This window comes from Apteryx rowi, unplaced genomic scaffold (genome assembly GCF_003343035.1).
Source record: "Apteryx rowi isolate R43461 unplaced genomic scaffold, aptRow1 scaffold_8, whole genome shotgun sequence".
In the NCBI taxonomy this organism is placed as follows: Eukaryota; Metazoa; Chordata; class Aves; order Apterygiformes; family Apterygidae; genus Apteryx; species Apteryx rowi.
In genome coordinates this window covers 7,427,525-7,455,449 of record NW_020451093.1, presented here as the reverse complement: position 1 = coordinate 7,455,449, position 27,925 = coordinate 7,427,525, and the positions used below count along the sequence as shown (strand labels likewise).

General features: G+C 38.7%; 1 protein-coding gene across 1 annotated transcript in view; it reads right to left on the bottom strand.

Moving 5' to 3' along the window:
* Nucleotides 1-5,433: 5,433 nt before the first annotated feature.
* KIF5C (kinesin family member 5C) overlaps nt 5,434-27,925 on the bottom strand; it is an 89,854-nt gene continuing 67,362 nt past the window's right edge. The window contains exons 17-26 of the mRNA XM_026089022.1: nt 25,661-25,778; nt 24,541-24,617; nt 23,039-23,148; nt 22,023-22,124; nt 21,334-21,394; nt 18,365-18,436; nt 17,086-17,190; nt 14,329-14,545; nt 13,221-13,334; nt 5,434-5,588 (exon numbers count right to left, since the gene is read on the bottom strand). Coding sequence (XP_025944807.1) covers nt 13,228-13,334; nt 14,329-14,545; nt 17,086-17,190; nt 18,365-18,436; nt 21,334-21,394; nt 22,023-22,124; nt 23,039-23,148; nt 24,541-24,617; nt 25,661-25,778 — 969 coding nt within the window. The 3' untranslated portion in view covers nt 5,434-5,588; nt 13,221-13,227. The remainder of the gene's footprint in view (nt 5,589-13,220; nt 13,335-14,328; nt 14,546-17,085; nt 17,191-18,364; nt 18,437-21,333; nt 21,395-22,022; nt 22,125-23,038; nt 23,149-24,540; nt 24,618-25,660; nt 25,779-27,925) is intronic.

Genomic DNA, 27,925 nt, shown 5'->3' with positions numbered 1-27,925 from the left:
TTCGTGTAAGCTGAATCTTGAAATGGATACAATAATTTGTGGTGTTTTGATACAGAATTAATTGACTGATGCAATCCAACATCCTGAAAATGAAATTGTTGGGATACACTTGCAAACAGTCTCCTCTGTAATTGAATTCATCCTCCAGGCACAATCTTTATCTAGGGGATCTGAAATGTGCATCTTTGACTCATGGAAAAATCTCTGTGGTGTGGCACTGTACAGCATTTGCCTTTGTCTGCAGAACTGGAGCAGAACGCTTGGGACTCCCAAGCTTCTTTCCTAATATAAACTGTCTAAATTTGGCTTCAGCAGGCAGGATGAGGTTTTCAGTGTTCTTCATTCTGCACGCAATAGCTTCTCAGCCAGCCAGCATACAGAAGTAGTGCCTTCTGTGCACCAAAAGTAGTAAGATCAAAAACACTCACTTATATAAATAATTGACCATTACTCTCCAAGTTCAAACAGACTAATTTCTATGTCCACTATTACATATCAGAAATACTGGGTTAATCAACAGGAACATATTAGTACACCTATGTAATTACTGGTTGCTCAGTGGCGTTTATTTAGCTACTAAAGACCAGGACTGGTCGTGTTGACCATGAGGCTTCTATTGGTAACAACTACCCATCATCAGCATGAAAACCGATACGGCCTAGCTGCAAGTGCCTTCAGATGCTTCCGGGCTCCTAGTAGGTCCCAGGTGAAAGCAACATGAGCGTACATAAGTAACGATGCAAAAACCACGTAATGCTCATTAGAAATCCACTCAAAAGCAAAAATAGAACAATCATTTCTACAGAAATTCTGGAGTTCCATAAATTTGCATTGTTGAGTAGAAAAATACTCTAGAAAATAATTGAGAAATACTCAGTATTTCTGAGTAATAAATAAAAAAAGTAATAATTACTGAAAAGAATCAGTTTATAAAGCTCCCGTATGACTTAAGGGAAGTGGCAAGGATACAGAAACTTCTACTCCATTACATTGTAGCGTGTATAAAATAATATTCCTATAAAAATGGAAATGTATGCAAAGAATAAGAAGAAGAATCTCCCTGTCATCCTCCAGACTACTAAAACAAAACAAAACAAAATAGGAAGAAGGAAGAGTTCCATGAAAGGTAGTAAAGATGACACAATTATTTAAAACAAAGCAAAAACCAACTGTTCTGTTCATTTCCCAGCAAGTCATCCAGGGTTTCTAATTATTTTCCATGTACTTAGGGGAGAGGCTAAAATCCAAACGACGTTTGAGAATGGGGACTCCAGCAGCTTTGAAGAGTTCCCGTTAAAAGGCTAGCTCTTACATTGCCCAGTCACGGGCAGAACTCCCCTACATCGAAGACGCTGTACGTACGTGTCACCCAACACTGCAGTGAGAACACCTGCAGAAGATGTGGCGAGGAGTCAGTGACCGGCAGAGTACGCGGTAGCAGGCCCGGCCTGTGAAACTACACACCAACCAAAGTCCCCTCAGGGCCAGGCACACGTATTCCATTTTGTCAACCACGTCTAGCTGCTTCCCGCACAGTAGTTTCTCAAGGTCAGCACAGCTGAGCTAAGGAAATAGTTCCAGCAGCTTTAAGGGGCCCTTGGGATACCATGAGTCGGGTCCCAGGGGCGGCTGACCCGTGCCTCCAGCAGCCTCCGGTCAGCAGCGCCTCCGCGCAGGTCCCGGGGCTCCCCGTGCAGTCTGTAGTGCAAGGCCTTTATTAAATCCATCCCGTTTAACCCCTAATGAACCCGAGCGTCTCTCTCCGCCAGTATCCGACCCTCTCTTGCCCACCTGGCTGTCACAAACATGCACACAAGAAAGTTTAGTTCAGTTTTATTTTCCACTGTAACAGTTTTCAAATGATACATCATGCAGTCTGCCAGTGTATCCATCCGTCTTTGATAGAGTTTCAGAACGAAGATAAAAGACTTATCTCCAAGGGATGGGGGAAGAAGGGTTCAGATCTGCTAGTAAGAGTTTAATACATTTCAGCATCATTTGATGCAATGGCAAAAAATTTCCCCTTGTTACCACCAAAACGTGTCCACAATTTATTTTTTCCTAAAATGAACACTACTGTAAAGATACATAGAGCCCAGAGAATACACATCTGCAGTACACATTACACACTTTACAAACTAGACATGTATAATTCTACAGAATGCTTCAACCCCCGTATTTCTCCCACAATGAAAAGTGTTTCAAATTGACACGACTGTGAGAGCAAGACACAAACTTGCGGAGTGGTGTTCCGTCCTGTATAGCAGATGTTGTCCAGTGCATTTTTCAATTCATACAGTCGCATTAAAGGTGAACATCAAAGCAAGGGTAGATTAAGATTATCCTGTTAATTTATATTTTTCATTCCCTTTAACTTCTAATTGATATCGACTTCATTTTCACAAGGTCTTTCTCCTCGAAACCTCATGGTCTCCTCCAATAATGGAAATCTGATTAGGCCTGTTCATTTGGGACCTGCACAACCATTTGATTTAACTTCCAACTTATTAAAATTAAACAATTTTAAGCTAAAAATAACTTCCAACCATTTATTTCCAAGCCTTATTTATCATTTTTTCAGGCAAATGTGAATCTTAATTCATTAGGCTTTACAAAATGAAGTTTAAAAGTTATTTAAAAGGTTCTGCAGGCAGAAATTATTACAATGAAGTTTGTGATTTATTTTTTAGTTTTAAATATATTCAGGATAATCCACTCTCACCCTTGTTGAGTAAAGTACAAACTTAAAAATATGTCAGCCAAGATCTTTCCAGGTTTTTAAAAAAAAAAATTGCTTTAAAGAAATGTCAATGAAATATGAATTCAAGGACAAACACAAGATATTTGAACTAATTCAATAAAAGAAGCTCAAGTGAGCAGGAAATTGTTGTTAATTATTAGCAAAAAGAACAATATACATTTTAGTTTCATCTTAAGTTTTCTATTTGTGAACAGTGTTTCCAACAAAATTTGTCCCATGCATGACTTCAGATGTGTAATTTAATTTGCACTATATAAATCACAAATTGAAAATTAAGTCTAGAATAAATATAAGACAACATTCAAAGAGCAAAGAAAGAAAAATTAAGATAGCATCAAGTAGTGGAAAATAGCAGGACAGGTTTTGAACTCTGCAGAGCAGATGTGTGGTTTTTATTTCTACATACAAAATGTGTAAGACTTAAAAATGGTAGAAAAGTTGAGTATACATTATGCAATACAAACTTAAATTGCCTAGTTAAAATAGGCTTATAAAATAAAAATCTATAAGGAGAATAAGTGTAATTGACAGTTAATTATTTCCAATTTAGTAAATATCTTCTGTGTTCCTTTGAGAACTTCAGCATAATAGATCTTTTCAACATTTCAGTCATAGAAAGTTCTCTTGCAGTCTTGATCTAAAAGTTAGCTTGGAGAAACTTTTATTATTTTGGCTAGAGAACTGACTGGCTGATCAGCACTAGCGCAACTAAGAAACGTCAAAGCTAACTTATTACTCAAGCTCAAGATAACTGTCTGAACTGTCAGATGTTAATGATGATGATATGGGAACTCATGAAATTTTTTAAGCTAATGCTGCATTTGAAATGCAATTCTATAATAAACTTTGAATTCAGTTTACAGAACAGAAGTTTATAGTCTTGTTGTATTTTCATTGTACAAGAAAACAATACAAAATCTTTGACGGTAACTGTTTGGTGTTCCTTAAGATAACTGTTTTAGAACCAAAACAAGAGGATAATTATTTCATTCATAATAGAAATTTCAGCCATGAACAGCTGATAAGATAGTACAGATTAGTTTTGAATTAGCAATTTTGTTAAAGATTGCATATGGCAAGTTCACAGTTCATTTTTCTGGCAGTGCACACGCACATAAAGAAAAATATAAAACGTCAGAAGATACAAAATAAATTAAATACATGAAAATTTGCAACTTTGTTAAATATTTTTAGCAAAATGCTCCCCAAAATAGTGCAACATTAAAAAAAAAAAAGTTAAATTAATTCTAACTTACTTGGCAACAACTGAGAGCTCTTAAATAATTTCAGTAGAAAAAAATATCTAAAATCAATTCACAATCTATCAAAGGATTTCAATTAAATTAAATGATTAAATACTTTTATGTTTACTAAGAGATAGACATGTTCAGAAATAAAAAAAAATTAATCTCAAATTAAATAAGAGCAAACAGCTGCCAGACAAGGCTAGAGGGATATACTCAGCTGTAACCTTCCTAAAATCCACACTTTAAGACATAACATTGCATAATATGCACATTTGAAAATGAGGATATGTATGCGCGACACACAAGCGGTAGGCACACGTTAGGGCAGTAACTTCAGCCTGCCATCCTAACTTTTACCAGAATGATTCCAGTGCCCCCTTGCTGAGAAGATGGAAACTTTCTATCTGGCACTAAGGAGATCCAAGAAAGGCAAGTGGTTTCATCCTTTACTCAATGAGCATAAGTATACTATCCATAAGACAACTTGCATATTATAACTTGACAATATGCAAGCAATAAATACATTCTTTTCCCCTTGCAATATGCTCTTCATTTCTTAACACATATATCCTAAACTTGGTCTGCAAGGACAGCTTGAGTATATAACCCTCACCTCCTTTTGGACCCTCTATACGTAATTTTTTTTAAGGTAGGGTCTCAGACTGTTCACTCCTGCACCTGAATTCCAGTGCGAACAGATCAGGGCTTGCCGAAGGCATGCGGGAAGGGGAAAGGAGGGGATGTTTGTCAGCTTTTCAGGGGCGAGATTTCTGCAGCATTCTGCAGCTTTCAAAATTTCATCGAGAACAATGCTTACAAACACATGGCTAGCCATCACATTCCAGGAAAACCCACCACCGTAGGGAGAACTACAAGCAGCTCAGATCTTAATTTTAAGATAGGTCACACAGATATATTCATGTAATTACCAAACTTCAAAAACCTAGATCTATACTAACAGATTTCTCTGCATCCCATTTGATCTTTACCAGGTACTGCAATAGAGGTTATTTTATACAGTCCAAAGATTTTACCAGGATATTACAAATGGTTCTTTGGGGAAATTTACTTCCGAAAATGTAAGCAGTAAAATTAAACCATATAGCAGCACATTTTCATCCCCTAAAAATATAAAATAATATGTATATTATACAGTAAATCAGTCATGACAGAGCACAATCACCTGCCTTTGATGGCACTTGGTCATTGAATTAATTCTTTGATGCCAGAAGTCGGGATTTATGGATGCAACAGAGTACTTCAAAAAGCATCAATCTGAGTGTAGAAGCCCCAACCTAACCAGCGCCAAGAGTCAAATGCAGTCAGTGAAATATTCCGAATGGCAGACTTCCTATCGTTACTTAGATGGTTATGTTAAATACATTGTACAAGTATTTGTAGAAGAGTTGAGCTGAGCACTTCTGTACACCTGGAGATCCTACGAAGCTCAAAGTATCTGGGACCAGTGCATCGCTGATGGCTGTAGGAAGCGCGTGATGAATAGAACGTGGATCAGGTTGAAGAGCAAAAAAGAAACTAGTGACTTAATGACAGTTCTTAACATGCTAAGTGGAATTGACCTGTCAAAAGAGAGCAAGAAAGGTAATACTAATTAGTGGATGTTTTAGATTACAAAGCAGATACGCAACATGACAAATAAATACCTATACTTCACAGAAACTTGATATGCAGCAACTAAATAGCTTCAATAACAGCAGTGAAACTAGATTCAGTTGTAGCATATTTTTAATGTTTTCATGACCCTGACAGGAAATCAGGGTCTCTGTTGCCAAGTCTCAGGAAAATTGTGTCAGATTTATCTTTAAAGCTACCAGCCCACAAATTGGCACAGTCACAATGAAACAATTAGCTTGATGAAATTCATTCCTTACCACCTGTAAAATAGCATTATGGCGTGTCTAAATACATCCTTACACACTATCTAGAGGTCTAGCTTCTCTTCCCCCTCCCCCCACCATTATCGCTCTAGTCTTTTAATAGGATTTTTCTCTTCATGGGGAGGCACTAGGATATGCTGAAGACTAAGTGTGCAGGAATCTTCGCAATGGGATATGCAACATTAAACAGCTGTAAATAACATTATATATAAAATGAGTAAGGAACATAACTCAAATGCAGTTTTTCGAGTGCATTTCAAACATATTATAAGATGAAAGGAATAATAATTAAGAAAAAAAACCAAAGACCACAAATCCAAAGCAATCCTTCTGTTCCACGTTTCCTGACAGAGAGGTGCTTTCCTGAGGTGCACATATCTATCTCTGCATTCATATTATACAGACATCTTCCCCACTAAGATAATGATAATTCTTTCCAAAAGCAAAGTTCAAGGTAGTTTACCAAGTACAAAAGTGATTTAAAGTTGATTATAAAACATTTGAAAAACAGACTTCTAAAAATATTTTAACTACACATTTCTCATTAGTCATATGGAAAGCAACACTAGACAATCTCCAGAAGTCCCTTCCGACCTCAACTATATTCTGTGATTCTGTAACACGAGTAACTTTGAATTTGCCTAGTATTTTTCTTAAAACTAGTTTAATTAGCTAATACAAAATCAGCATTATAAAAATAGCAAAGTTTTGCCCTATTAAACATTTTCTTCATTTTCTTGTATGATTATATAAAGCAAAACTTGTTAATATTCAGGATCAAGTTAAAAAAAAAACAAACAAAAAACACCCCCTCCCCCCCCCACACACAGTGCAGTCACTTTTTTTAAGTTTACCCAGAATTAATGCTGGGATTTGTAGTTAGCTCCTAGTTGTCATCCTCATTAACACCTCTAAGGAAACTAGGATGGTTTCTAATTCCTGTATCTTATTGACTAGCTTAACTGCAGCCTGGATAGATTAAATAGAGATATTCATCTTGCTCAAGGATGGGGAGGTGCTGGGAACATACCAGAGACTTCAGGATAAAGGAATGCGTACAGAGAAGAGCCTGCTTGCTTAGCGTATTTCATGCATACAGATCCCAGTGACAGTAGCTTTAATAATTTCAGTAGACCATGATGGCGCATTAGTGCTATTGTCTGCATATCTTCATTTCAATTCTTTCGTTCTCTTTCAAAATAAGGTATCAGACAAGTCTGAGCAAATATTAAGAGGACAAGATAGGCAGATAACAAGCCTCCTTGAGACTGGAAACATGGATGTAGACACATCATCAACATATTTGGTTTTCTAAGTCTGCTCTTGGTCTGCGTGTCCAATGTTTCCACGCAGCACCTGAGCATACCCAGTGTGCCAGTCTGCTTACAGGTAGGTCAGTACCAGGAGAGCATCCTGCAGGCTGCAGCTCACTAATTTAGAAAGGTGTGGCAAAAATGGACATAGCAAACCTGTAAAAGTTTGGATAAAGCACCTGAAGTGCTCTCTGACAAAGCGTCTCAAGTGTTTAATGGTATCATCCACACTTTGTCTTCTTCCTTCATAGTCAGCTGCCCCAGAGCTGTTAGTGTCCCTCCGGTGGGTGGGAGCCTGGAGCAAGTCTGTTAAAGCAGGAGCTGCAGGAGTGCGGCACCACGGTGCCTCACCTCTCCATCAGCAAAGTGGCAAACGGGAGCGTGTCCTCTAGAGGGGGAATTCTGAGCAGGTCATTGTGCGAACGTAAAGACAAGTTCAAAATGAGCTGATTTATACCAACACAAATCTGACCACATATTTTAAGCATGAAAATAATTCAACATCGATTTGTGCCACTTAATCCGCTTTTCCCCCTTATTCACTACAATCTGACAGTTACTAACTAGCACACTGGGACATTCAAGTTCTCAGACCCTGCATTTATGTTTATTTACATTTCTAAAACTTATTACTACTATAGTTTTTAATAATTTTTTAAAAAATCATATGAAACCAGATTGCATAGTGGTTTTGATAATTCTGTGCTCTTTTTGACCTACACTTTGTGGGGCAATAGGAGAAGCAGAAAGTAAAAACGATTTGTTTTGTCTAACTAAAGACAAATACATACTGTAGTTTTTGCTTTTTTTTTTTCCCCAGATATTATTTGAAAAAAAACTTAATATTAACCTTTTTGAAACTGGGGTTGTGTTTAGTTACATGTCAAAACTATTCCCAATTATTTTATGTCCCATAAATATGACAGTATATAACTCAGTTCTCTAGCTCATCAGCAGAGAAACACATTCATCTACATTATGGATTTGCAGCTATGCAGAATTTAGGCAAATTGTTCTTTAAAATATTGTTAGTATAGTTCTCCCCCCAAATTTCAAAAACTCATTAAAAAATTACACTAAAAATATTTCAAGTATTTTTATTAACACAGAATAGATTGAATTATGAGAGCTGACTCAGAACTGTGTTACAGAAATACACATTTCAAATCCCCAAGGCTGTCTCCACGAAACCCTGGCATAAATTCAGCTACAAGGTTGTAGCAATACTAGTGCCATCTTCTCATAGATATATACCACAACCCACGTCAAACAGGACTGGTATTGCAGCAGTTGTCCTGTTAGGTGCACCAATGTAAACTTCCTTTTTCATAATTTCAGAGTATCTAGATTTGGTATATAACCCAGGTAACAATTTCATTGCAGTTGTATTTGTGAAAATTTCTGCAGTGTGGACGGAGTGAATAATTCTCTCTTGGAAATTCAGACACTCCTTGGCCTACTGAGACTTCTTTTTAAGCCAGCTACCAGCAATTTACAATTTTATGACTACATTTTATTAATGCCCACATTTCTTTCTTTCCTGTCTACTGCTGTTATTCATCAAATGCTGAGTTCTCTGGGGTAGAAATCATCTTCTTACTGCATGCGCACTGCACACTGCACCTTCTCACTGCACGCACACTGCGCCTAGGCAGTATGGCCACAACTGGGCAGTCTGAGCTTTGTCCTGATTAGCTTTGGAGGCTTGCACAGGTTTGCAGGAGAAATTTTACCAATGACCTTAGTCAACAGCAAAAGCAATACTGGCTGTTATTGATGGGGTTGTCTGCTGGCTGGTCATCACCAACCAGTCTAACAGCAATAAACGGCCATCATGTTTACTGTGAAATGATGAATGAGCTTAAGGTAAATATCTCATCATAGTATAATGTTTTCATTCCAGAGATAGGATATGTTCTGACAGCAAACATTTATCTAGAAATCCCATTTTTATTTCACTACTGTTAAATGAATATAAAGGAAAGTTCTGTTCTATTTCTTGCTGTATTTCTTGTTCAAAAGAATGTGGTGTAAGACCACTCAACTATGTTATGAAAATAATCTGTATAAAAGTTGCCCTGCAAAAGTAATATGTTTACTAACACTCTTACAAAGGCCCCTGGGCTTTTATCCAAAGAGCTCAAAAAGCTCAGAATCACTATGACAGGCTCAAAATCATTTGGCAGCCAAATATTTGCAATTTGCAAACAATCTCCTTAACAGAAGGACCAAAACTGTTTGAGAATTGACCTTCTTTAATCACTGCCCATTCTTAATTTACTATATTCTTCAACGCATCTTTCCAGATTTGTGCAAAAATCTATACATTAACTGAGGTGAAAAACTAATTATAAAGCCTAAGATACGGTTCTCTGAAGTAGCAAAGGTAGAATTAGTGTCTTAAATGACTTCTATATCAAATACATACATATATACACCTTACACCCATTGTCACCATTGCCAGCAACAGCACTTCTCTGAAGGTTTCCAGGGAGAAACGAAACAGGTTGTCTATCTGGCTGATACAAGCAAGACAGGAACATTATGATCAATTAAGAAAACCAAAGCCAACACAAGCTACAGCTTTTGCTGAAGAGCAAAACACACTTGCCTTATCACCTGGGAATTCAGGTGGGAAAATTCTGATTAACAGACTGGGGATGTTTCCATATGACTCACTGATTTACAAGGGCAGCTGACATTTGGCAGCTTCCCTAGGAGACACGGAGACTTTGCTCTTACAATCCACCATTTCCAGTCATTCCCCGCTCTCCCCATAAGCACCTTTTTTTCTTAATGGCTTTGTTCCAATCTGTCATGCTTTCATTTGGCTCTCACCATTTCTCCCCAGTTTTCTCAGAAACCATCAATCCCTAACTTTAGCCAGTTTCTTCTAAGATTTTCCTTCTTTTTCCTCCACCCCCTTCATCTTTGAACTGGTCAGCAACATGCTCCAAGAGGTATCTGAATCTGCTTATCCTCCACTGTCCTCAAATAGAAAGCTCTGCACCTGAAACCATTTGAGAGACATATGTCTTCTGATTGCCCTTTATTGGCATCCTAAGTCCTATCTTGTTTTATGCCCATCTGGTTTTAGTTTTATCTATTTTGTTAATAACTATTATTAAAAATCTACAGTTGTTCGCTTGACACATGCCTATATCTAATGTGTGGCCTGTTTGATTCTGACAGCTTTACTTTCATAGCAGATGGTGTCTTAAAGGCACACACAGTTCAGGCAGGTAGCAGCTTTTCTCCAAAGAGCAGTTGTTATATGTTTGGAAATAGTCTACATGCCTCTGTACTCTTACTGTACTCTTTTCCCTTTGCTCTTTCATAGAGGTGAGAATGCCATGAAGTAGATCGACACAGGTTATCTTGCCTATGAGACCAAAAAGCAAGTTTCAGTGAAGAATGAACTAATGCACAAAAATCACTCAGCAAAGGCTTACTCTAATTCATCCACAGGAAAAACACGTTGCTTGTAGCTACAGGGCTCATGGAAAACACAGTCAACAGAAGCAATCCACACAACACACTGAAAGCTTGAGTGTGACGTGATGGATGGTTTGCACGCATGCATGACATGAAACATTCTCAAAAAGGAAAAAGAAGAAACACCCAAGAACGCTGAATGCCTAGAGGAAACCACATACTATCAGAAAAGAGTCATAAAACAGAATTAATCCTTGGGAGGAGAAAAAAGCCAAACTTGGAGAGACTACTTTGCAGTCCACCGGCTGCTTTTCACAGCCACTTGCTAACTAGCATCCAACTCTTAGTATGCTGTAACAAGGCAGATAAACCAAGCTATCATCTAAAACAACAACAGAAGTAAAATGTCTCAGAAATAATGAGCATTTAAAGAAATATGTGGGGGGATGGGTGAAGCAGTCTCATAGGAATATGCTGCTCATCTTTTCAGGATGAGATTTTGACTTAGGGGAAAACAGAAACCCTCAAGCCCCTTGCAATTAATGTAAAATGATTATATTTTTAGCAGAAGAGAGCTGAATAAGAGAACCAAGCAAAAGGAACAAAAGTAAAGTTTGCCAAGTTCTGACACTCAAATTTGGAGTGCTCAGTGCTGCTGCTGCAGGCCTGGGCTTCGCGGGCAAGCGCTCGGAGGCTGCTGGGGAGGGCCGAGGGAGAAGCCAGGAGGCAGGTGCCCCCTTCGCTTGCCTCGCGGCTCTCCCTGCTGGGCCCTCATGCCTGCGCCTGTCCCACACTCCAGGGCAAAAGGGTAAAATGCCTTATGGACTTCAGGCCTCAATCAGGGGGAAAAAAAAAATAACAAAACAACAAAAAAAAGCCATGATGTTAGTTTTATACACTGAGTTTTCTAAACTGAAATATGTCATAGCCTAACAAGCAAGTCTGCAAATTGCGATGACTTCAAAATGCTTAAAACTGGGGGAATTTAGGAAGAGCCACATACAAGTCAGAGGTAGACTCATATCACAGGGGGGAAAAAAAAAAACAAAAAAGCATGAAAGATTACTCTGCAGCACAATTGCAGGGAAACAAGTGTACCAAATATCCTGAGTTTTTACATTCCCTATGGCTGTGCAGAAAACCAGCTCACCTGAAAAACTGTCTTCTCTTTTTCCTTCCAATTTGTGCCATAAGTGACAGTACAGAAAAACTTCAGAGTACTAGTGAAAGTGAAAATGCATAATTTGCAGAATTTTTCTTTTAAACAGTTTTTCAGAGAAACAAACTATTAATTTAGAAAGGGTAAGTTTCAGACAAAAAAAAAGCTTCAGACATTTCAAATAGCAGTGGAAATCCTTGAAATATTTCACTCATATAAAGAAACAAGAAAACCTATTTCCTATTCAACTCTAAAATCAGCCATCCATTACCTCCCCCATAGGGCTAGTCTCAATATGAAGGCCCACATTTAGGATTGTCTTTGCCTTCTCGGAGGTAAACTGCAGATTGTGCCTCTTGTGCAGACTGTGGACAGTGGTCCACAGCCATGACGCTTTCCCTTCTGGTTACTGCAACTACAAGTGTTCAAGCTGCCGGCTACATTAATTGTGCCATAAAAAAAAAAAAGTTACTAAAGAATAGGTGCAGATTAAACAAAACAGCTCTCCCCAAGATGCTCTGTTTGCCAGCTGCCTGGAACTAATGCCATCTTCATCTTGCCATGGGTTAGCTTTGGCTTCATCAAGAAGCAGACTGCCCTACTTCACTTCCTTCCATTCTACTTCAGGATCAAGGAGCTCTGCAGAAAGGTACAAAATAGGCCTTCGCAGAAGTGTACGATGCAGCAATTGGAAACAAAACTGTCCTGTTTTCTTCAGTATGACCACTGCCTCTTCGCACAAAATGTCACTTACAGGAAGTCCTCCAAGGTATGCACATGCTTGTGAAGAAACATGTTTACTGTATGGTTCCATCTCTCAAGTAATATCTCACCCTGAAACCATGAAGATTTGAACTTCTAATGCTTTTCATTTTGAAACGGGCCCAGGAGAAATCCTCACAACTTCGCAGGTATGTCTGCCATAGGCAGCTCCTGCATTGGCACAGAAGTAGCTGGTGACCTGTCAACTAGAGACAGCTACTGCCTTGTACTGGATTATTTACTAGAATTCTCTAACCTCTTAGGGAATATCATAAACAAGGAAATATATCCATGTTATGTAAAGTAGAAAAGAATAGTTTCAGAGGCAATCTCTTAAGAACTCTCACTTTGCTACATGAGTTTCACACCTCTATGTGCGAATTTCAGTACAGATTTGCAATAGCATTTCAGTTTATTAAGTAAGTCCAAAGTGATAAGAGTCATTAAAATGAAGTCTCATCATCAGCTTGCAAAATATTCTTTCTAACGAGGCACTCAAACTACTAATTTTCACAGTTAAACTGTCAGCAAGAAAGAATCCCACTAAAACTAGAAAAAGAAATTGGGCCTTCTAAAAGCAAGACTGAAATGTAAGAAAACTAGGTGGTCACTGGAAAACAGATGAACAAGTTACTCTGGTCTTACTTCTTGTTTATTTGGTGTTGTGATAGTAGCTGGAGTTTGACATCCCTCCCCCTCGGATGGCATGAACAGCCGTTGGAGAAGACGCCGGGTAATGACCAGGGCGGATGGGCTTGGCTGCAGAATAAAAGTGGGAAACAAAACAAGACATTTAGCTTTCAAAGAAAATTTGTGCCTCACCTCCTCCTCTAGAACAAAGCCCATTGTTTCCAGAAAAGGCACTGTGCGCGGAACACAACATTCCCTTGCCCTGGCCAGCAAATACGTCCATTTGCTGGTCGTGGCTGTCATGCACCATCTCATGGATTCTTCCTCTACAAAGATTATGGACCGTCTATATAACACAGGGGCGTAATGACTCATTTGGTGATCAGTCATGTACTTTCTATGTCCTATTTCCTCCCGTGACTATTTATATCATTCCAGAAGAAGCTGAGAAAGCTGTTGATGGCTTTCCAGGAGAGGCAGCATAAGGCAGGAAACACTATGCACTGCCTAATTCTCCCTCAGGTTTTAAGGTGCCCGTATGAAAGTATCCCCATCCAAAACATTGTTCTTCTACTGCCTCAGCTCCATCCAGTCACTTTAAAAATTGCTACCTGAAATACTCTACCTTAAACACTGATTGTATGCACACATTGAGCTTGCACCACACAGATGTATCAAGCATCTGAGATATGCAGGAAAATACCGTTACACAGCCCAAATTAAAGCATGGGGAGGAGTAAGCAGGAAGAGAGATAGATACAAGGGCCAGAAAGGCAAGGAAAGAAAGAATAGCCAAACAAGAGAGTGTGGCGGGGCTGGCGGAAAAGGAAGAAAGGCAAGAGACTAATTTGAAGAGACAAGTTTTCAGGTCATTAGAAGGGCACACAGGACCCATTATGCCATTTATTCACCAAGTTCAGTAACAGAGGGGCTTCGAACTTTAGGTGGGGCATATTCTATTAAAAAATTAAGTCCTTGAAGATTCTTGTACAGCAGAGGAGAGGGACATCCAGTGGTTTGCCCTGAACAGATGCTTTCAAAGCACTCTTCATTTAAAAAATGAGCAAACAAGCCAACTGTGGAGTACGTGAGCAAGCAGTAACCTCTAGCTCTGTGTCCTTACCAATTTGAGCAGAGTGTGCTCTCCGTGCCATGTTTTTGGCTCTTACAGCCTCCTTAATGCGATCTACCTCCTGCTGGTACCGTTTGCGATCCCGCATGGCATTCTCCTTGGCCTCCTTCAGTGCGCTCTCCAGGGCCTTAACTCTCTCTGCCGTAGCTCTAAGTCGTTTTTCCAGCTTAGGAAGCTCACAACGAAGATCTGCATTATCACGTACCAACTGCAGGAAACAAATTTCAAAAACAGCCTGTGAGAAACTATGAGGAAGCCCTCTTACCATGGGGAGACAGAACATGTCACTATTCCTTTTCATGCCTTGTAGGCATTTACTACAAATGAAAGAAACATTTTTTTTTCCAGAAATGACTGTAAAAAGCCTGTCAGAGTGATTTAGTTTTAACCATGTTGTTTATTTTTCCAGTTGAGGTACAACATTCAAATTAAATCCTACAGAAAGATCAAGGAATGAGAGAAAGTTTATTCCATTAAGTAAAATTTCACAAATCTTATCCTGAAGGGTGAGGGCTCCAGGACAAACCCTGCTGCTGAAGAGCACTACTACAATATCAGCTTCTCCAGATTCCAAAAGCTGCAGCAGAAACTGTATTTTTTCAGAATGCAGAAGCATCCAGCATTTTGCAAATACCTGATCATCTCCTTAAAGAGCTGCACTGTTTAAACACAAAGCTTACAGATAATCCTGAATATCATCAAAAATTCATCATTTCCAATGGTTATGGCACTCTTGCCACCTAGTTCCCTGTTCAAGCATATGGAAAAACTGGAAACTTTGTGCATCTCAAGCATCACTAAGAACTATTTCATTTTTATGGGAATACCTTTAAGACCTGTGGCTACAAATGTGTTGATGATCATCTCTGAATTTATGAACCTCCTAGATTAAATTTGAACCTAAACAAAGTCCACCAAATGTCAGAATAACATTAACTTTCTTTTTGGCTATTGCTGAAGGTAAGACTGATTTTTTTGATAAGTTTGAAATCCTCATGCAAACAGAATTTCATTTGGAAAAATCTAGTACAATCTGTACTGAACAGATGATATGGCTACTAAAAGGTAGGAGATAACTTTTTCAAGGAAGTGATTCTCCCTTTTCTGGAGTGAAAGGAAGAAAGTGGTTTAGCTACCTTATTAGTAATGCAGTAAAACAACAGCACATAACAACATTCACACATTGTTTGACAATCAAAATGTTTTACATCTGCTAGTCCAGGCTGAGTGCCAGAAGAAAAGCAAAAACAAAGCTAAAAAAAAGTCACAGTATGCTGATTCTGAACACTTATCATCCTGCTCTTATTTCAAATCATAACTATTTGGTAGAACATCATATTCAGATCAAGTCTGATATCTTTTTATCATCTAAGTTTCTTATGAGACATGGACTCCTAATTGTTTTTGAGTAAATATATGCTAATGAGAGCTATAAAAGTCCATATGTAGAAAAAAAAACAGCTAAGGAAAAAAAAAAAGCATGGACTGACTGCAAAAAAAATGTAAAACTGAAAAAGAAAAAAACATTGTTAACAAGTCTTGATTTCCACATTTAGAAACAAGATCTTCAAACCATCTGTTAACCAGGAATATTAAAATACTGAACCTTAATGGACAATTGCCACAGTCTGGCATGTGCTTGCTTTTTTGTCGCTTCTACAGGAATAAATAAAGCAAAACTTGGAGACCACTGTATCTCACTAATAACAATTTCAAAAACTGTAATGGAGAACGTTATGTCACCATTCAAAAATGAAATCAGAAGCACCTGTTGCTACTTTGTCCACACTTTGTACACCGGAGAACGTGGGACACAGTTCAAAAATATTAACATCTTATAAAGGGGGGGGGGAATTTACTTACTGGAAGAAGTAATCCAGTTTTATCTAATGAGGTGCTGCCCAGATATATGCACACACCATGGATATATATGCATTTTCAGTAAGCAGAAAGGTGCTTTCCCGAGCCTATATCCAAAACGCTTACCTACCGCACACCCCCTCCGCCTCCCACTTGTTAGGTTGTTGTATAAGGTGAAAGGCTCTCTACAGCCCTTGGTTGCTCCAAACAGCAAAATTTCAAAGGAAACAGAAACTATAAGAAACGGGAGGAGATGAAGAGGAACATGCCTGGATCAGGCCAACCTCAGTGTTCCTGGAGGGTACCAGCCCTTACGCTGCACGGAGAACATCTATTTCTTTGCTTTCACATCCTGCTGATTGCTCTGCTGATGTCAGCTCCTAGGGCACCTCTAAGCTGCTTTAGGCCAGGAGTCAAAACTGGGGATGTTACGATGCATCTAAAACCAGGAATCAGTACATAACACAATAACAAACATTTTGCTCTGTATTTTATGCATTGCACCAATACACAGACAGTTGTCAAAACTACTAGAACCTATTTTCCTAGAGAAAAAATAACAATAATTTAACACAGTCATGTGAAGTAGGGGTAGTGGGAAGAGCACCTCTGACACCAACTCTTAATGCTAGGAATTTTAGTTGAGAACTGTAGGTACTATTTCCTCAGACAAGAGCTACAGGTCACCTTCAGGAGTTATCCTCTTGAACATACAAAAATATGAATCAAAATAAAAGGTAACTTGTCATACTACACAACAGTGATACAGTAAAAGATGTTCCTGTGGCTGAGTTTTCAGAAGCAATCGTTATTAAATCAACAAAAAGGCGCAATGGCTTTTGATTTAACAGTAAGTAGGCACTAGAAGGAAGAAGAAGGAGCCCCTACCTGTTTGTGAACCTTTGTAAGTTGTTCCAGGTTGTTCTCAAGAAAGGAAATTTTCTGCTTCTGCGCAGCACTTCCACCGCCATCGTCACTGTCAAGTTCAACACTCTGCACAGGCAGAAAGTTCCAGAATTAAGTAAAACCATGCAGAAACACAACCAGAAGCTCAGACTTTTTGTAATTTTAAGCTTCCCAAAGGCAGAAAAGTTTTCCAGACCCCCAAATTAAAGACAGTTTATTTTACCTGTTGATTTTGCATTTAAAGAGCCACGTTCCCCTCTACATAGAAATAAACTTTCTTACAGAATAATTAGGTGGGGATCCTGAATAGGAAAATCATAGATTTGAAAGGGAAAAAATGTTTCCCTCTTTTCCAGCGGGAGTACGCCTGTCTGCTACCCACATCTGCAGATCGCAACTCCGCTCCCTTGGTTCCTCCCGCCAGTCTCCTGTTTAAACCCATCAGGTTCCAGCCCCACGCTCCGTGATCCTGCGGCACGCGCTACCTCAGTCCCACTCCTACCGGGGGGCCGCAGGAGCTCCGGCACCGGCTCGTTACGGAGCAGGTACCAGAGTGCCTAGCACAGAGGCAAGCAGCTGCTATTTCGTGGTACCTTCCACTCGCGTGACTCTGACCCCGAGCCATGACAGTCCTGGGGACTTTGTTGTTGTTGTTGTTGATCGTTAAACCAAGTATGGGGTTTCAACCATTCACATTGAAAGTACAAAAACTCTTCACGAAAGTCACGCTAAAGAACTGAAAAGCGGTGTGAAATCTTTCAGTGTTTATGTAACTTTTGACTCTTCCTCAACAGTTAAAGATACAGGAAAGTCTGCTGAGAAAGAGCACGCTTTGCTCAGAGGTTGTCTCAGAGATAGGCCAAAAAACAATTTTGCCTGGGAAAATGCTGAGTAGTCACAACATTCAGGGTAGGATAGGATATGTTAGTGCAAGTTTCTGGTGCAGACTGAATGATTGCTGGTATCCATTATACCATCTCTCAGAATTCAGAAACTGAACTGAATTGGATCAGACCATTTCACTTAATTACTAAGGCTTTTCCTTAACAAATTAGGACCAAACAAGAGCTAAAGCCTGGCTAAACATCAAAACAGTTTTAATCTTATTACTCACTATTACTGAAAAAGACAGTATCTCATTTTGCACAACATGCACTAAAGGCTTCCAGTGAATCATGAGAAGAGGGCAAAAAAAGCATAAAACCCTGGTTCAAACCAGTACATTCCATTAAAATGAAATTCAGGTGAAATTTAAACTTACTTTTTTAACTCGAGTGGTGAGGTCTTGAACAAACAGTTTGCGTAGGTTGTGGAGGGTCTGAAGTTCTCTTGCCTGGAATCAAAAGTAGAAAAAACCAACCACAAAACAATAAGGCATAGTAGGTGCTCTGGGGTAAAAGCTCTCTTCAGACTTGAGTGGATATTATGACTTTAATGTGATTTACTTATAGAAGTGTACCTGCATGTACATGTCTGCCTTATGTGTATGCATTGGCTGTTCAAGCAGCCTACAGTTAACCAGTTTACAGAAAAGCTGCTAAAACTGCTGACCCAAATTACAAGCTCAGACATAACAGGCATATTGTTCACCTTCCCAAAACCAGCAGAAACCATCAGTGCAAAACAGTGTCCCCTCTACTATACTTCCTACGTACTTTACACTTCCATGTCAGCAGAAGCTTCCACGACAGCGCAGAAGACCACCACGCTGTATTACGGCTCCCACAAGCGTGAGCTGGGAAACCAGGCACCTCACCTGCGCACTGGCACACGCTCTTCCTCACAGCCCAACTCCCATACTTTCCAGGGTGTTGTCATAAGCTGCTTTACCAACACCAAACCTACTTCCAGAAATACATCGACTGTATTTTGGGGCGAGGAGAAACAACAGCACAAAGCTGAAGTCTTGTAAGCTGGCTGTGGTTATACATATCTGGCAAAGTGAAAAAGCTTTGGATTCGCTGGATGGCAATTTCATTGACCAGGCCTGCAGGCTTATTCATAGATACTTAGGATGTTGAAGTACTTTTTAAGTTTTGAGAAAAACACAGGCTTTCCTAGCTTTAGCTTTATCTACCTCTCAGGCTTAGCAAAATAGCCTCCTTATTCCACACTGGAGGTATGTTACAAGTAGAAACCCTCCACCTATACACTGAGAAGGACAGAAAAACACGGAATCATTTGCAGGAAAGGAAACCATTTGGTTACACAGTTCACTCTAATCCCATATTTCATAGATGCCATATGGAACAGAACCATCTTCCTCAAGTTTGTAAGAGCAACCTCAGCTTTTCCATTTTGTTCTTATCTACTCACATACAGTGATTTAAATCAATCACTCAATAAGCACCACCAGGACTACAAGCTTTTGAACTCCTATTTTTTACCTTTATCTCTCAAAAGGAAAACTGATCAAAAAAGAGACAGTGTCATGATAGGAACGGCAGAGAAGCTTCCTTCATGGAGTACGAAATGACAAGAAATCATGCATTATAAGCACAGCTTATTTAAGCTTATTTATTTACGAAAGATTCTGTATTCAGAAGATGTACTGAGGGCCGTTCTCGTACGAGCAGAGCTGCGGAACAGAAGCCTCCCGGAGAGCTCAGGTTCGGACGTGCTGTCCAAGCAGATCTCCGAACCCCAACTCCCTCCCAGGGGCCCCCTTGGCTTTGCTTCAGGGGAGGAATCCAAGGACAGTCCCTTTCCTCACCAGCCCAGCGGTGGGAAGAGGACAGGTCAAAGCAAGACCAGCACCTGTGGCCTCACAGAAACTATTCTTCCTCCCGTCCTTCTCACAAGGATAATCCAAATGACGCACAACTCCTGCAGGAGGCTGATGCTTCCCTACACAAATGTGTTGGGTGAGCCACCATTTTGCCTAGAAGGGCACATGTTTTCCTGTGATTTGTTATGCTTGATTTTTCTTCCTGTTTCAGTAATTATTAAAACACTAAAAGTGAATAAAATTTTGAATATAAGATAGTTCAAAGATATTTATTTAAAAGTTTAAAAAAAAAAATCTGGGTTTCTGCAAACTGACTATGTCATACTGCCTAACTCTGATTTCTAGCTGCCTTACTCATTCAGCGTACAGGGCAGGAAAAGGCTGCAGAACACAAGCTACGTGAGCAGCTGAAGAATACTGCTCACTTCAGAAGGCTGGTTAAATCCCCTCACAGGGATTTATTCAAACAGCGCTTATTTCTGGGGAAGCCATCAACAGCCAAAGCTGACAGGACCAGAACTGTTCAGCTTCAGAATAAAAATAATCAGATTGTTATAAGTGTTGAACTCCTACTGACCCTGAGGCCACGATAAGCTTAATTTTTTGAAGTATCATACAGAGGAGAAAAGGCTGTTTTTGAGTTCGCAACCATATTATTTTGCATACTTAATCAGTATGTCTTATAGTAACAGGTACAGTTATTTAAAAATGAAGTTCTATTAATAAAAATTAAGGTTTAATAAAGATAATTTTTCCTCTCATACTAATGAGGTAAGTGCAGATACTAAACATGACTCACCATTCAGTTTTCAGTGTGCATGCTAAACTAACACTGATGGTCTAATTTTTGACTGAAGTTTTCCTGTACAGGAAATCCATAAGGAGTGGGAGAAAAAACAATTTTCATAGTTTTTTTCCACAGGTTGAAGCATCGACACATGAATTGAGCACATTATACTAGCACAAATAAATAAATAAATCAAACAGCTATATTCTTGACCAACTTTTGAGACCTTTGAGAAAGCTTGTATATTTTTACAGACAGAGAGAAATGCAGCTTCCAATAAGACTGTGCAGCAACAATTAAGACTGAAGCCATCATCAAAAAGAGCGTCCTTTTAAAACTGCCAGCACAATATTATACCTGTCTCTAACATGACCAGTGTAACGGCTTATAAAGAAATATATATCAGGTAATTGTAGCTACATTGTATTCAGTACACTGGTTACTCCAGGTGAGAACAAGGACAGCAAAACAAATAGTGCCAGTAGATTTAATAGTGATAGCTTATTCACGGGAGGCAACGATATTTAGGTGAGATTTTAGTAATATTTAATCTTAAATTCTGGGGTTCGATTTAATAACTTGGTAAAATGCACAATTTAGACTATTCTAATATAAATTGGTCATTTTCTTGAGCACAGACACGAGCATTTTGGCAATATATCAGTGATGAAGACCTGGGGGAGAAGAAGCTCAATAACTTGTAATTAAGACATACCACAGTTTCCTCCAGCCCCTTGAGATCTTCTCTTGCTTGTTCTCTTTTATCATTCAGCAATCTAGAAAGATCACAATATTAAACACAAATCAAAAGTATGAAAGTCATATGAGACAGAAGAACATCAATCAACATTTAATTTGAGTACATCTGCTGATTTGAGCAAATTATACCTCTCTTTGCACTTCTAATTATTCTTTTGACTATCCACTGATATGCAGCTTTCTCGCAACTATTGGCTGAGCCACCACCTCCATTTTGGCAAGCATTTATGTCCACATATGATATTTTCTTTCTCATTTCCAAGAAAGGCATTTTCCTCACACATCTAGCTCATTAGAAACAGAAATACCTTTTTTCTTGTTTGGTTTTATTATGCAATAAGGAATGGAGGATTGATGTTGCTATGTCATTTCAGAAAAATCGGAGCTCTTAAAAAATACATATATACACACACACACACCTATATATCTTTCAGCAGCTACCAAATCTACTAGTAAATAAGCCTATGATGTGACCATATGGAGTAATTGGTGAGGCTTTATTAACAGTACATGGTGGCATTTTACCAAAAATGGTATTTTCAGTGTGAATATTTTGATACAAATGCTTCTCACCAGGCCACCTCCTGTGGACACATTAAAAGACATTATATTCAAGGACACCAGATGAGAAAACCGTCGACTTACATGAGCTTTTCCAATTTCATTTCTCTTTCCTGGTCCTCAATTTTTAATTTATCATAATCAGCAGTCAATTTCTCTTGTTCCAGTTGCAGCTTCTGATTCATACTAGAATGCAAAAGGACGAAAGTTAATACAACTCAGTCCTGAACATCACAAACAAGTGTAGGTAAATCTTCATACACAGAACTGGGTTAAACAAAGAAAAGCTATAACTCCCCACTGAACGTTTCTGAAAGAAATTAAGCATAAAGAATCTGAGGAGCAATAACTTTTTTTTAAAAAACCTTGGGTAATTGTACAGTCATCCGTATATTCTCCTCCCTTGTTTCTTCGATCTTAAAGGACACAAACTGTTCTTGCAATTGTTCTGTCCTGCTTCCTCCTGTCTCTCATTTCCCTCTTATTAGTTGTCAGCCACACTATAAATATGATGAAAGAATAAACACTACATTGGAGTTACCTAGCTTTGACAAACACTTAAAAAACTAAGAGTATAGTAATAAAGATCTCAGTTTTCCAAGTGTATTCTACATAACAAGTCTAGCAAAAGAGTTACATGAATACTGAGCTAATAAGGGTTGGCTTGAACACATTTTGGGGTATCTGATTAACAGAAATACATTTCCACATCAGGAGCCCACACTAAGGTGAGAAAACAGGATACATTTGAGTCACCCAGACTCTCAGGAAGTCTGTGACAGGACCCTCAAAACCTTTATGGTTTTTAGATCTATTTTCCTCAGAGATTCTATTATCTATCAACCTGTAAATATAATATTATTCTTTCTTCATATCTATAATTTTACATAACTGTAATAGCTCCACAATAAAGAACTAGGCACTTTAATCCACAGTGCAAAATAGAGGGTTGGTTGTTGAATGTAAGGATACCAGTGTCTGTAAAACTCTAAAATATAGAGATATTAATTAAAAACAAACAAAACCAACCAAAAAGAACAGTCCTACAGTGTCACAGAAGAGTAAAGGCACAAGGAAGGAGACAAAACAAATGAACATACTCTCTGATTTCATCAATTATTTTCTGCTTCTCTTCAATTTCATCTCTCAGTCTGGACAGCTGCTTCTGATGGGCTTCCCTGTGACTCTCCATCTGCTGCTCCAGTGCCTTCTGCAGAAGGCACAAAAAAAAGGCCATACATGAAACAGAAATCAAGTAACTCACAGCTAAGCTTGCTCTTTACATATCAGCTAAACCAACCTAGTTTTTTGGATTTGAATGAAGTTTATCAAATCAGGTTAATTCATGAATCTGCTTGGTGCATCTTTTTATGATTACAAAACTGGGGCATCTACTCAACTAAGCACTTGATTCAGATGCAACTTTTAAGCAATATAAGTAGACCAATTTCTACTTTTGATTTCTTTCAAAAACCATAGCATGCAAAAATCAGTGGTCTTAGCATGTCAAGAATTAAACTCTTCTTACCAGTCTCCTCTATTCCACCTGTTTATTCACCAAAAAGAAAGACTTGTCACCAGTTTATCTGTACATGTAAGTAAAGTCCAAAACAAAAAAATCCCCCAGAGAATGGCTTATCCACAGCCTTGCTAATTAACTTCTAAGATGAGAAATAACTCAAGTAGTAGGAAAGACACACATCTCTTTAGATTGCTATGAAAAGATTTTACATTTTTGCCACAACTGTGATAAATTCACAGCTGTTTTAATAACTTTGACTTTATATATTGGAGAAGAAGATTTCTTAAGATGACAAACCTCTATCACTCCCTTGTAAAGTTAGATTTTTTCTTTTGTGCAATTGTATTCTCATCAGAAACAACTCATATATTATTGCCTAACATTTATTCCTCACACTCTACAGGAAAAAAGTATCAGAAAGCAGGTTTATATTTCATTATTATTTCTAGGAGGAGATAGTCAAAATTTTTACAAAAAATTTGGGAACAGTCTGGCCTCTTTTTTTATTAAATGTTAGTACCTAAATTGCATCAACCCAAATGTCCCAAATTCACTACTTTTAACTAATTAACTTCAGCAGAGTTCCACTGGCATAAAATTACAGTAACAGAGGTGAAACAATATCATTTTTCAATCATACATAAAGAAACTGTTCCCAAATGTGGATGCAATATACTACATATTATATTCTGGTTCTCTGCTCACAGTGATTTAAGGAACCCAAACATCTTTGATTAAGTGCACACTCCACTGATCCTCTTCACTCTTTGAGGTTGGCTCAGTTTACAAACTGTTCTCAAAAGACACAGTCACCTCAGATAATCTGGCTATAATTTCCTCTCCTCTTCCATAATCTGGTCACCAACAACAACACTAGCAAGTTCTCCAATTTCAAATTGGGAAGGTCATTCAATTACACGAGGTCAGGTTTTCTAATAGAAGTTGGCAGTTCTGACAAAGTCTGGAAATGTTTTTAAAAGGGCATAACGTGTACAGGAAGACAAAATTACACCCTAATTGTCAGCTTAATGAACAGTCTCACCATGAATTGCACTCTAAAATTGCAGCATGCGATACTACCTTCATTTCCTCTGCATCCTGAAGTCGGGTCAGATGTTCCTTCTCCTTATCCTTGAAGCTGACTTCATGCATTTTTTCTGTTTACAGTTTAAGAGAGCTGAGAATTAACCAAACAGCTCTAGAACGTTCTACATCAAGACATTCAAAACAAACAAACAAACAAAAAATAATCCTTTTTTCCAGGGGGCAGGCGCAAGCAGCTTTGGAGGAACAGAAACAGCCATAGTTCTTCAGCATCCTACAGCCAAAACCTTTTCCTTTACTATCAGCTCACACTTTTTTCAATCCACTCAGCACCTTTCCAGTCTGCTCTTGTCTCCTCGTAACCCTACTCATGGCAATTCTCCTTGTCTTCTTTTGCCTTCTTCTGGGAAACAGTGACCTCCAGAGCCAGATCATTACAAACAGGGTAGGAGAATCAGGAGATAAATTAAAAAGCCTCTCAGAACTCATGCAGGAGATGTTTAAACAAATTCTGTCACCACCTGCTGTTCTGGAGCCCAAGAGGATCCCTTGTGCAAAAAGTCTGGAATAATGTTAAAGCTACTAGGTCACATTGTAAACAGGGGCTTAATACTAGAAAAATTGCTTTTGAAATTGTTTGATGCTGTCTTGCCAGCTTTTTCATGTTTATATTTCTCATAGCATTACTGCGTAAAGTGAAGTTCATAGCACAGTTTTTGATTCTTTTGAAAAATTCAGTTTTTCTGGATTCTGTGAATGGACTAGGCTGAAAGGGTTAATCCTGTTTTTATCTTAAGTGTAAACTACAAATACGTGCAGTGTGGTGAATATTTTGAATTGTAGTTTCATGATTTCACTGCAAAATACTAAACAAACAGAAAAATACTCTAGGACTACAAAGGAAATAGTTCAATATCTAATCATGACTTGCATAATCAGGTCTTCTATCTGTGCACTGTAATGTTCAGGGTTAGCTAAATGAACTAAAATCCTGTCTGTTCAATCACATTTCTATGACATCAGGGTATGTTTATGATAAAGGAGGAGAACAGGATGGAAAGTCAGAGCAATCCCTGGTGAATTGGATAAATGACACTTGGTTCTACACAGAATTTTCTAAGATACAGTTGGTAAAAGATAAGACTCAACATTGTACCTTGAGCACGTAACTTGGCAAGTTCTTCATTGAGAGAGTCCTGTGATTCTTCCAGCTGCCTTCTCTTCTGCTCCATATTTTGCATGTAGTCTGTAAGGGACTTGATCTTTGCTTCATGCTTCAAAAACATGGAGAATAGTAATGAGATGTAAGTACCACACCTTGTTATCTAAAAATTCAGGTGCCATCTTACGTAAAGAGAGAAAAATAGAAAGAGCTGATGACTAAGAGACAATACAGAAAAAAAAAAAATCAGATAAAAAGGTAACAGATCAAAATAGCCTAATTTTTTTAAAGGTCACAATAGTCCAAGACATACACGGAACAGTAGAAGCGATAATTCCATAACACCACTGGAAATTTAGTGTTAAATGAGCACCAGGAGCATTCTAAAACCAAGTGGACACTGGGCTGGAATAAATTCTGAGGTGGCTTCCTAGATGCTTCAACCTGCATAAGTTATCAGCCTTCATCGGCTATCCTGATGAATGGTTTGTTAACATCCTTTTGAACTAGGCTTTTGTTTAAATAGAAACAAGGGAATGACATATTAAAAACATCAGAAACCAAATTAAAAATATTCTAATTTGGGGGGTAAATTAAGATTCTGTCTGGGAATTATTACAAACTCTTAAAAACACCACTGAAGGATTTGTGGTTCGTTGTTCTCAAAATTCACATCAGCAGAGAGAGGTTGAGACCTTTGAATTAGAGTTACTCCTATGCACTAAAGATCAGACTTAGAGAGGTGTAATCCTTAGTAGGAATTAAAATAGGAATAGGAATTAAAATACATAAAGTGTGTTTTCCCCTTCGCCCATAAGCAAGTTTTCAAGCATAACACCACCCAGCTGCTTCCTGGTTTTGAAGACAGATGGGTCTCAACGTGATCTCATTTGCAGGGCTTCCAACATGCTAAGGCAAGGTGAACACAGGCTTAAGAGTATTTGTTTGGTTTCTTCACCACATCAACATACAATGCAAATGTTGCCAAGAAGGTAAGACTGCAAAGGCAATCTTAAATTACCTCTTTCCACAGCCTTGGATAAGCCACTCAAGTCTTAAACCTCCACCACTTTCCTTGCCTACAAATAGGTGCTGAGGACAACAGTTAAGCGATGTTTGTGAAAAGCTCTGAGCATTGAAGAGCTTAGACTTCAGTATGACTACAGTCCAAGAGGAAAAAACACCAACCCCAAATAGGCAGTCAGGCTGCCTTCCGGTTACGCTTTCACTGGTCAACATAAGCCAGCACCATGATTGAAAGAAGCCATCCCACCAACCCATGGCCAAGTCACTTATTTCCAGCTCTGTGCACTTGCTACTCTTTTGCCAGCAGAAGCACGCATACAGCTGCCTTGTGTGTCAAATCTTAATCTGCTTTACTGATGCAAGTTCCCAAGGAAAAGGAGCAGCATAGGATGGAAGGATGACTTCTTTTAGTGGTTATGCCAGCTCACAGTATTATACTTCAAGACAGCATAAAAATTGTAGGTTTTATTTAACATTTTTGGACAGTCAATATCTTCAGGACTCTAACCTCCCGGAGAAGCATGCTTACAGCTACAGCTATTACTGTAGAACTTAATACAGCAATTCTATTGCAGGACAAGAGACTATCCCTGCTTGGGGTTTTCTTAGACTAGCCAGTGGCAAACGAAATATAGTAAACCCAGATCATCTCTCTGCTTCACGTGCGCATCGATCAAAGAAGTAGGTTAAAGCAGTTAGCCCCCTCCCTCCCCGCAGAATGCTGCGGCATGCATCACTGCTTGTAACATGCCACCTACTGTGAAGCCCTCCTACCATCTGGATTTCTAACTTACATGGTTATGTTTTCCATAAAGTACTATTTTACATAGTGCTGCCTAGCTATCTGTTAGCATACTAATAGTGCAGATACTGGGGACTCTCAGAATGTTTTGCTAGTGACCAAGTAATCACCACTTCCTTTCTCAGGTTGCTCTTAACACGAAGGTACAAGTCACAAATACACGTCGAGGAAATCACTCAGAGGAGTATTTTCAGTATTATGCCATAGAAAACATTGAGATCTACAACAAGGAGGACATGATCTTACCACAGAATATGCTGAAAAACATTCAAAGGGAGGAAAAGAAAGAGAGGGAAAAAACCACAGAAAAGAAAAACACCACTCTACTCCCTGTATTATCATCTTTCACTCTTTGTGCATGCATTTCGTAGAGAAGGAGGCTGAGAAAGTCATCAAACCTGACTTCAAAGGGCCAAGGAAGGAGCAAACAT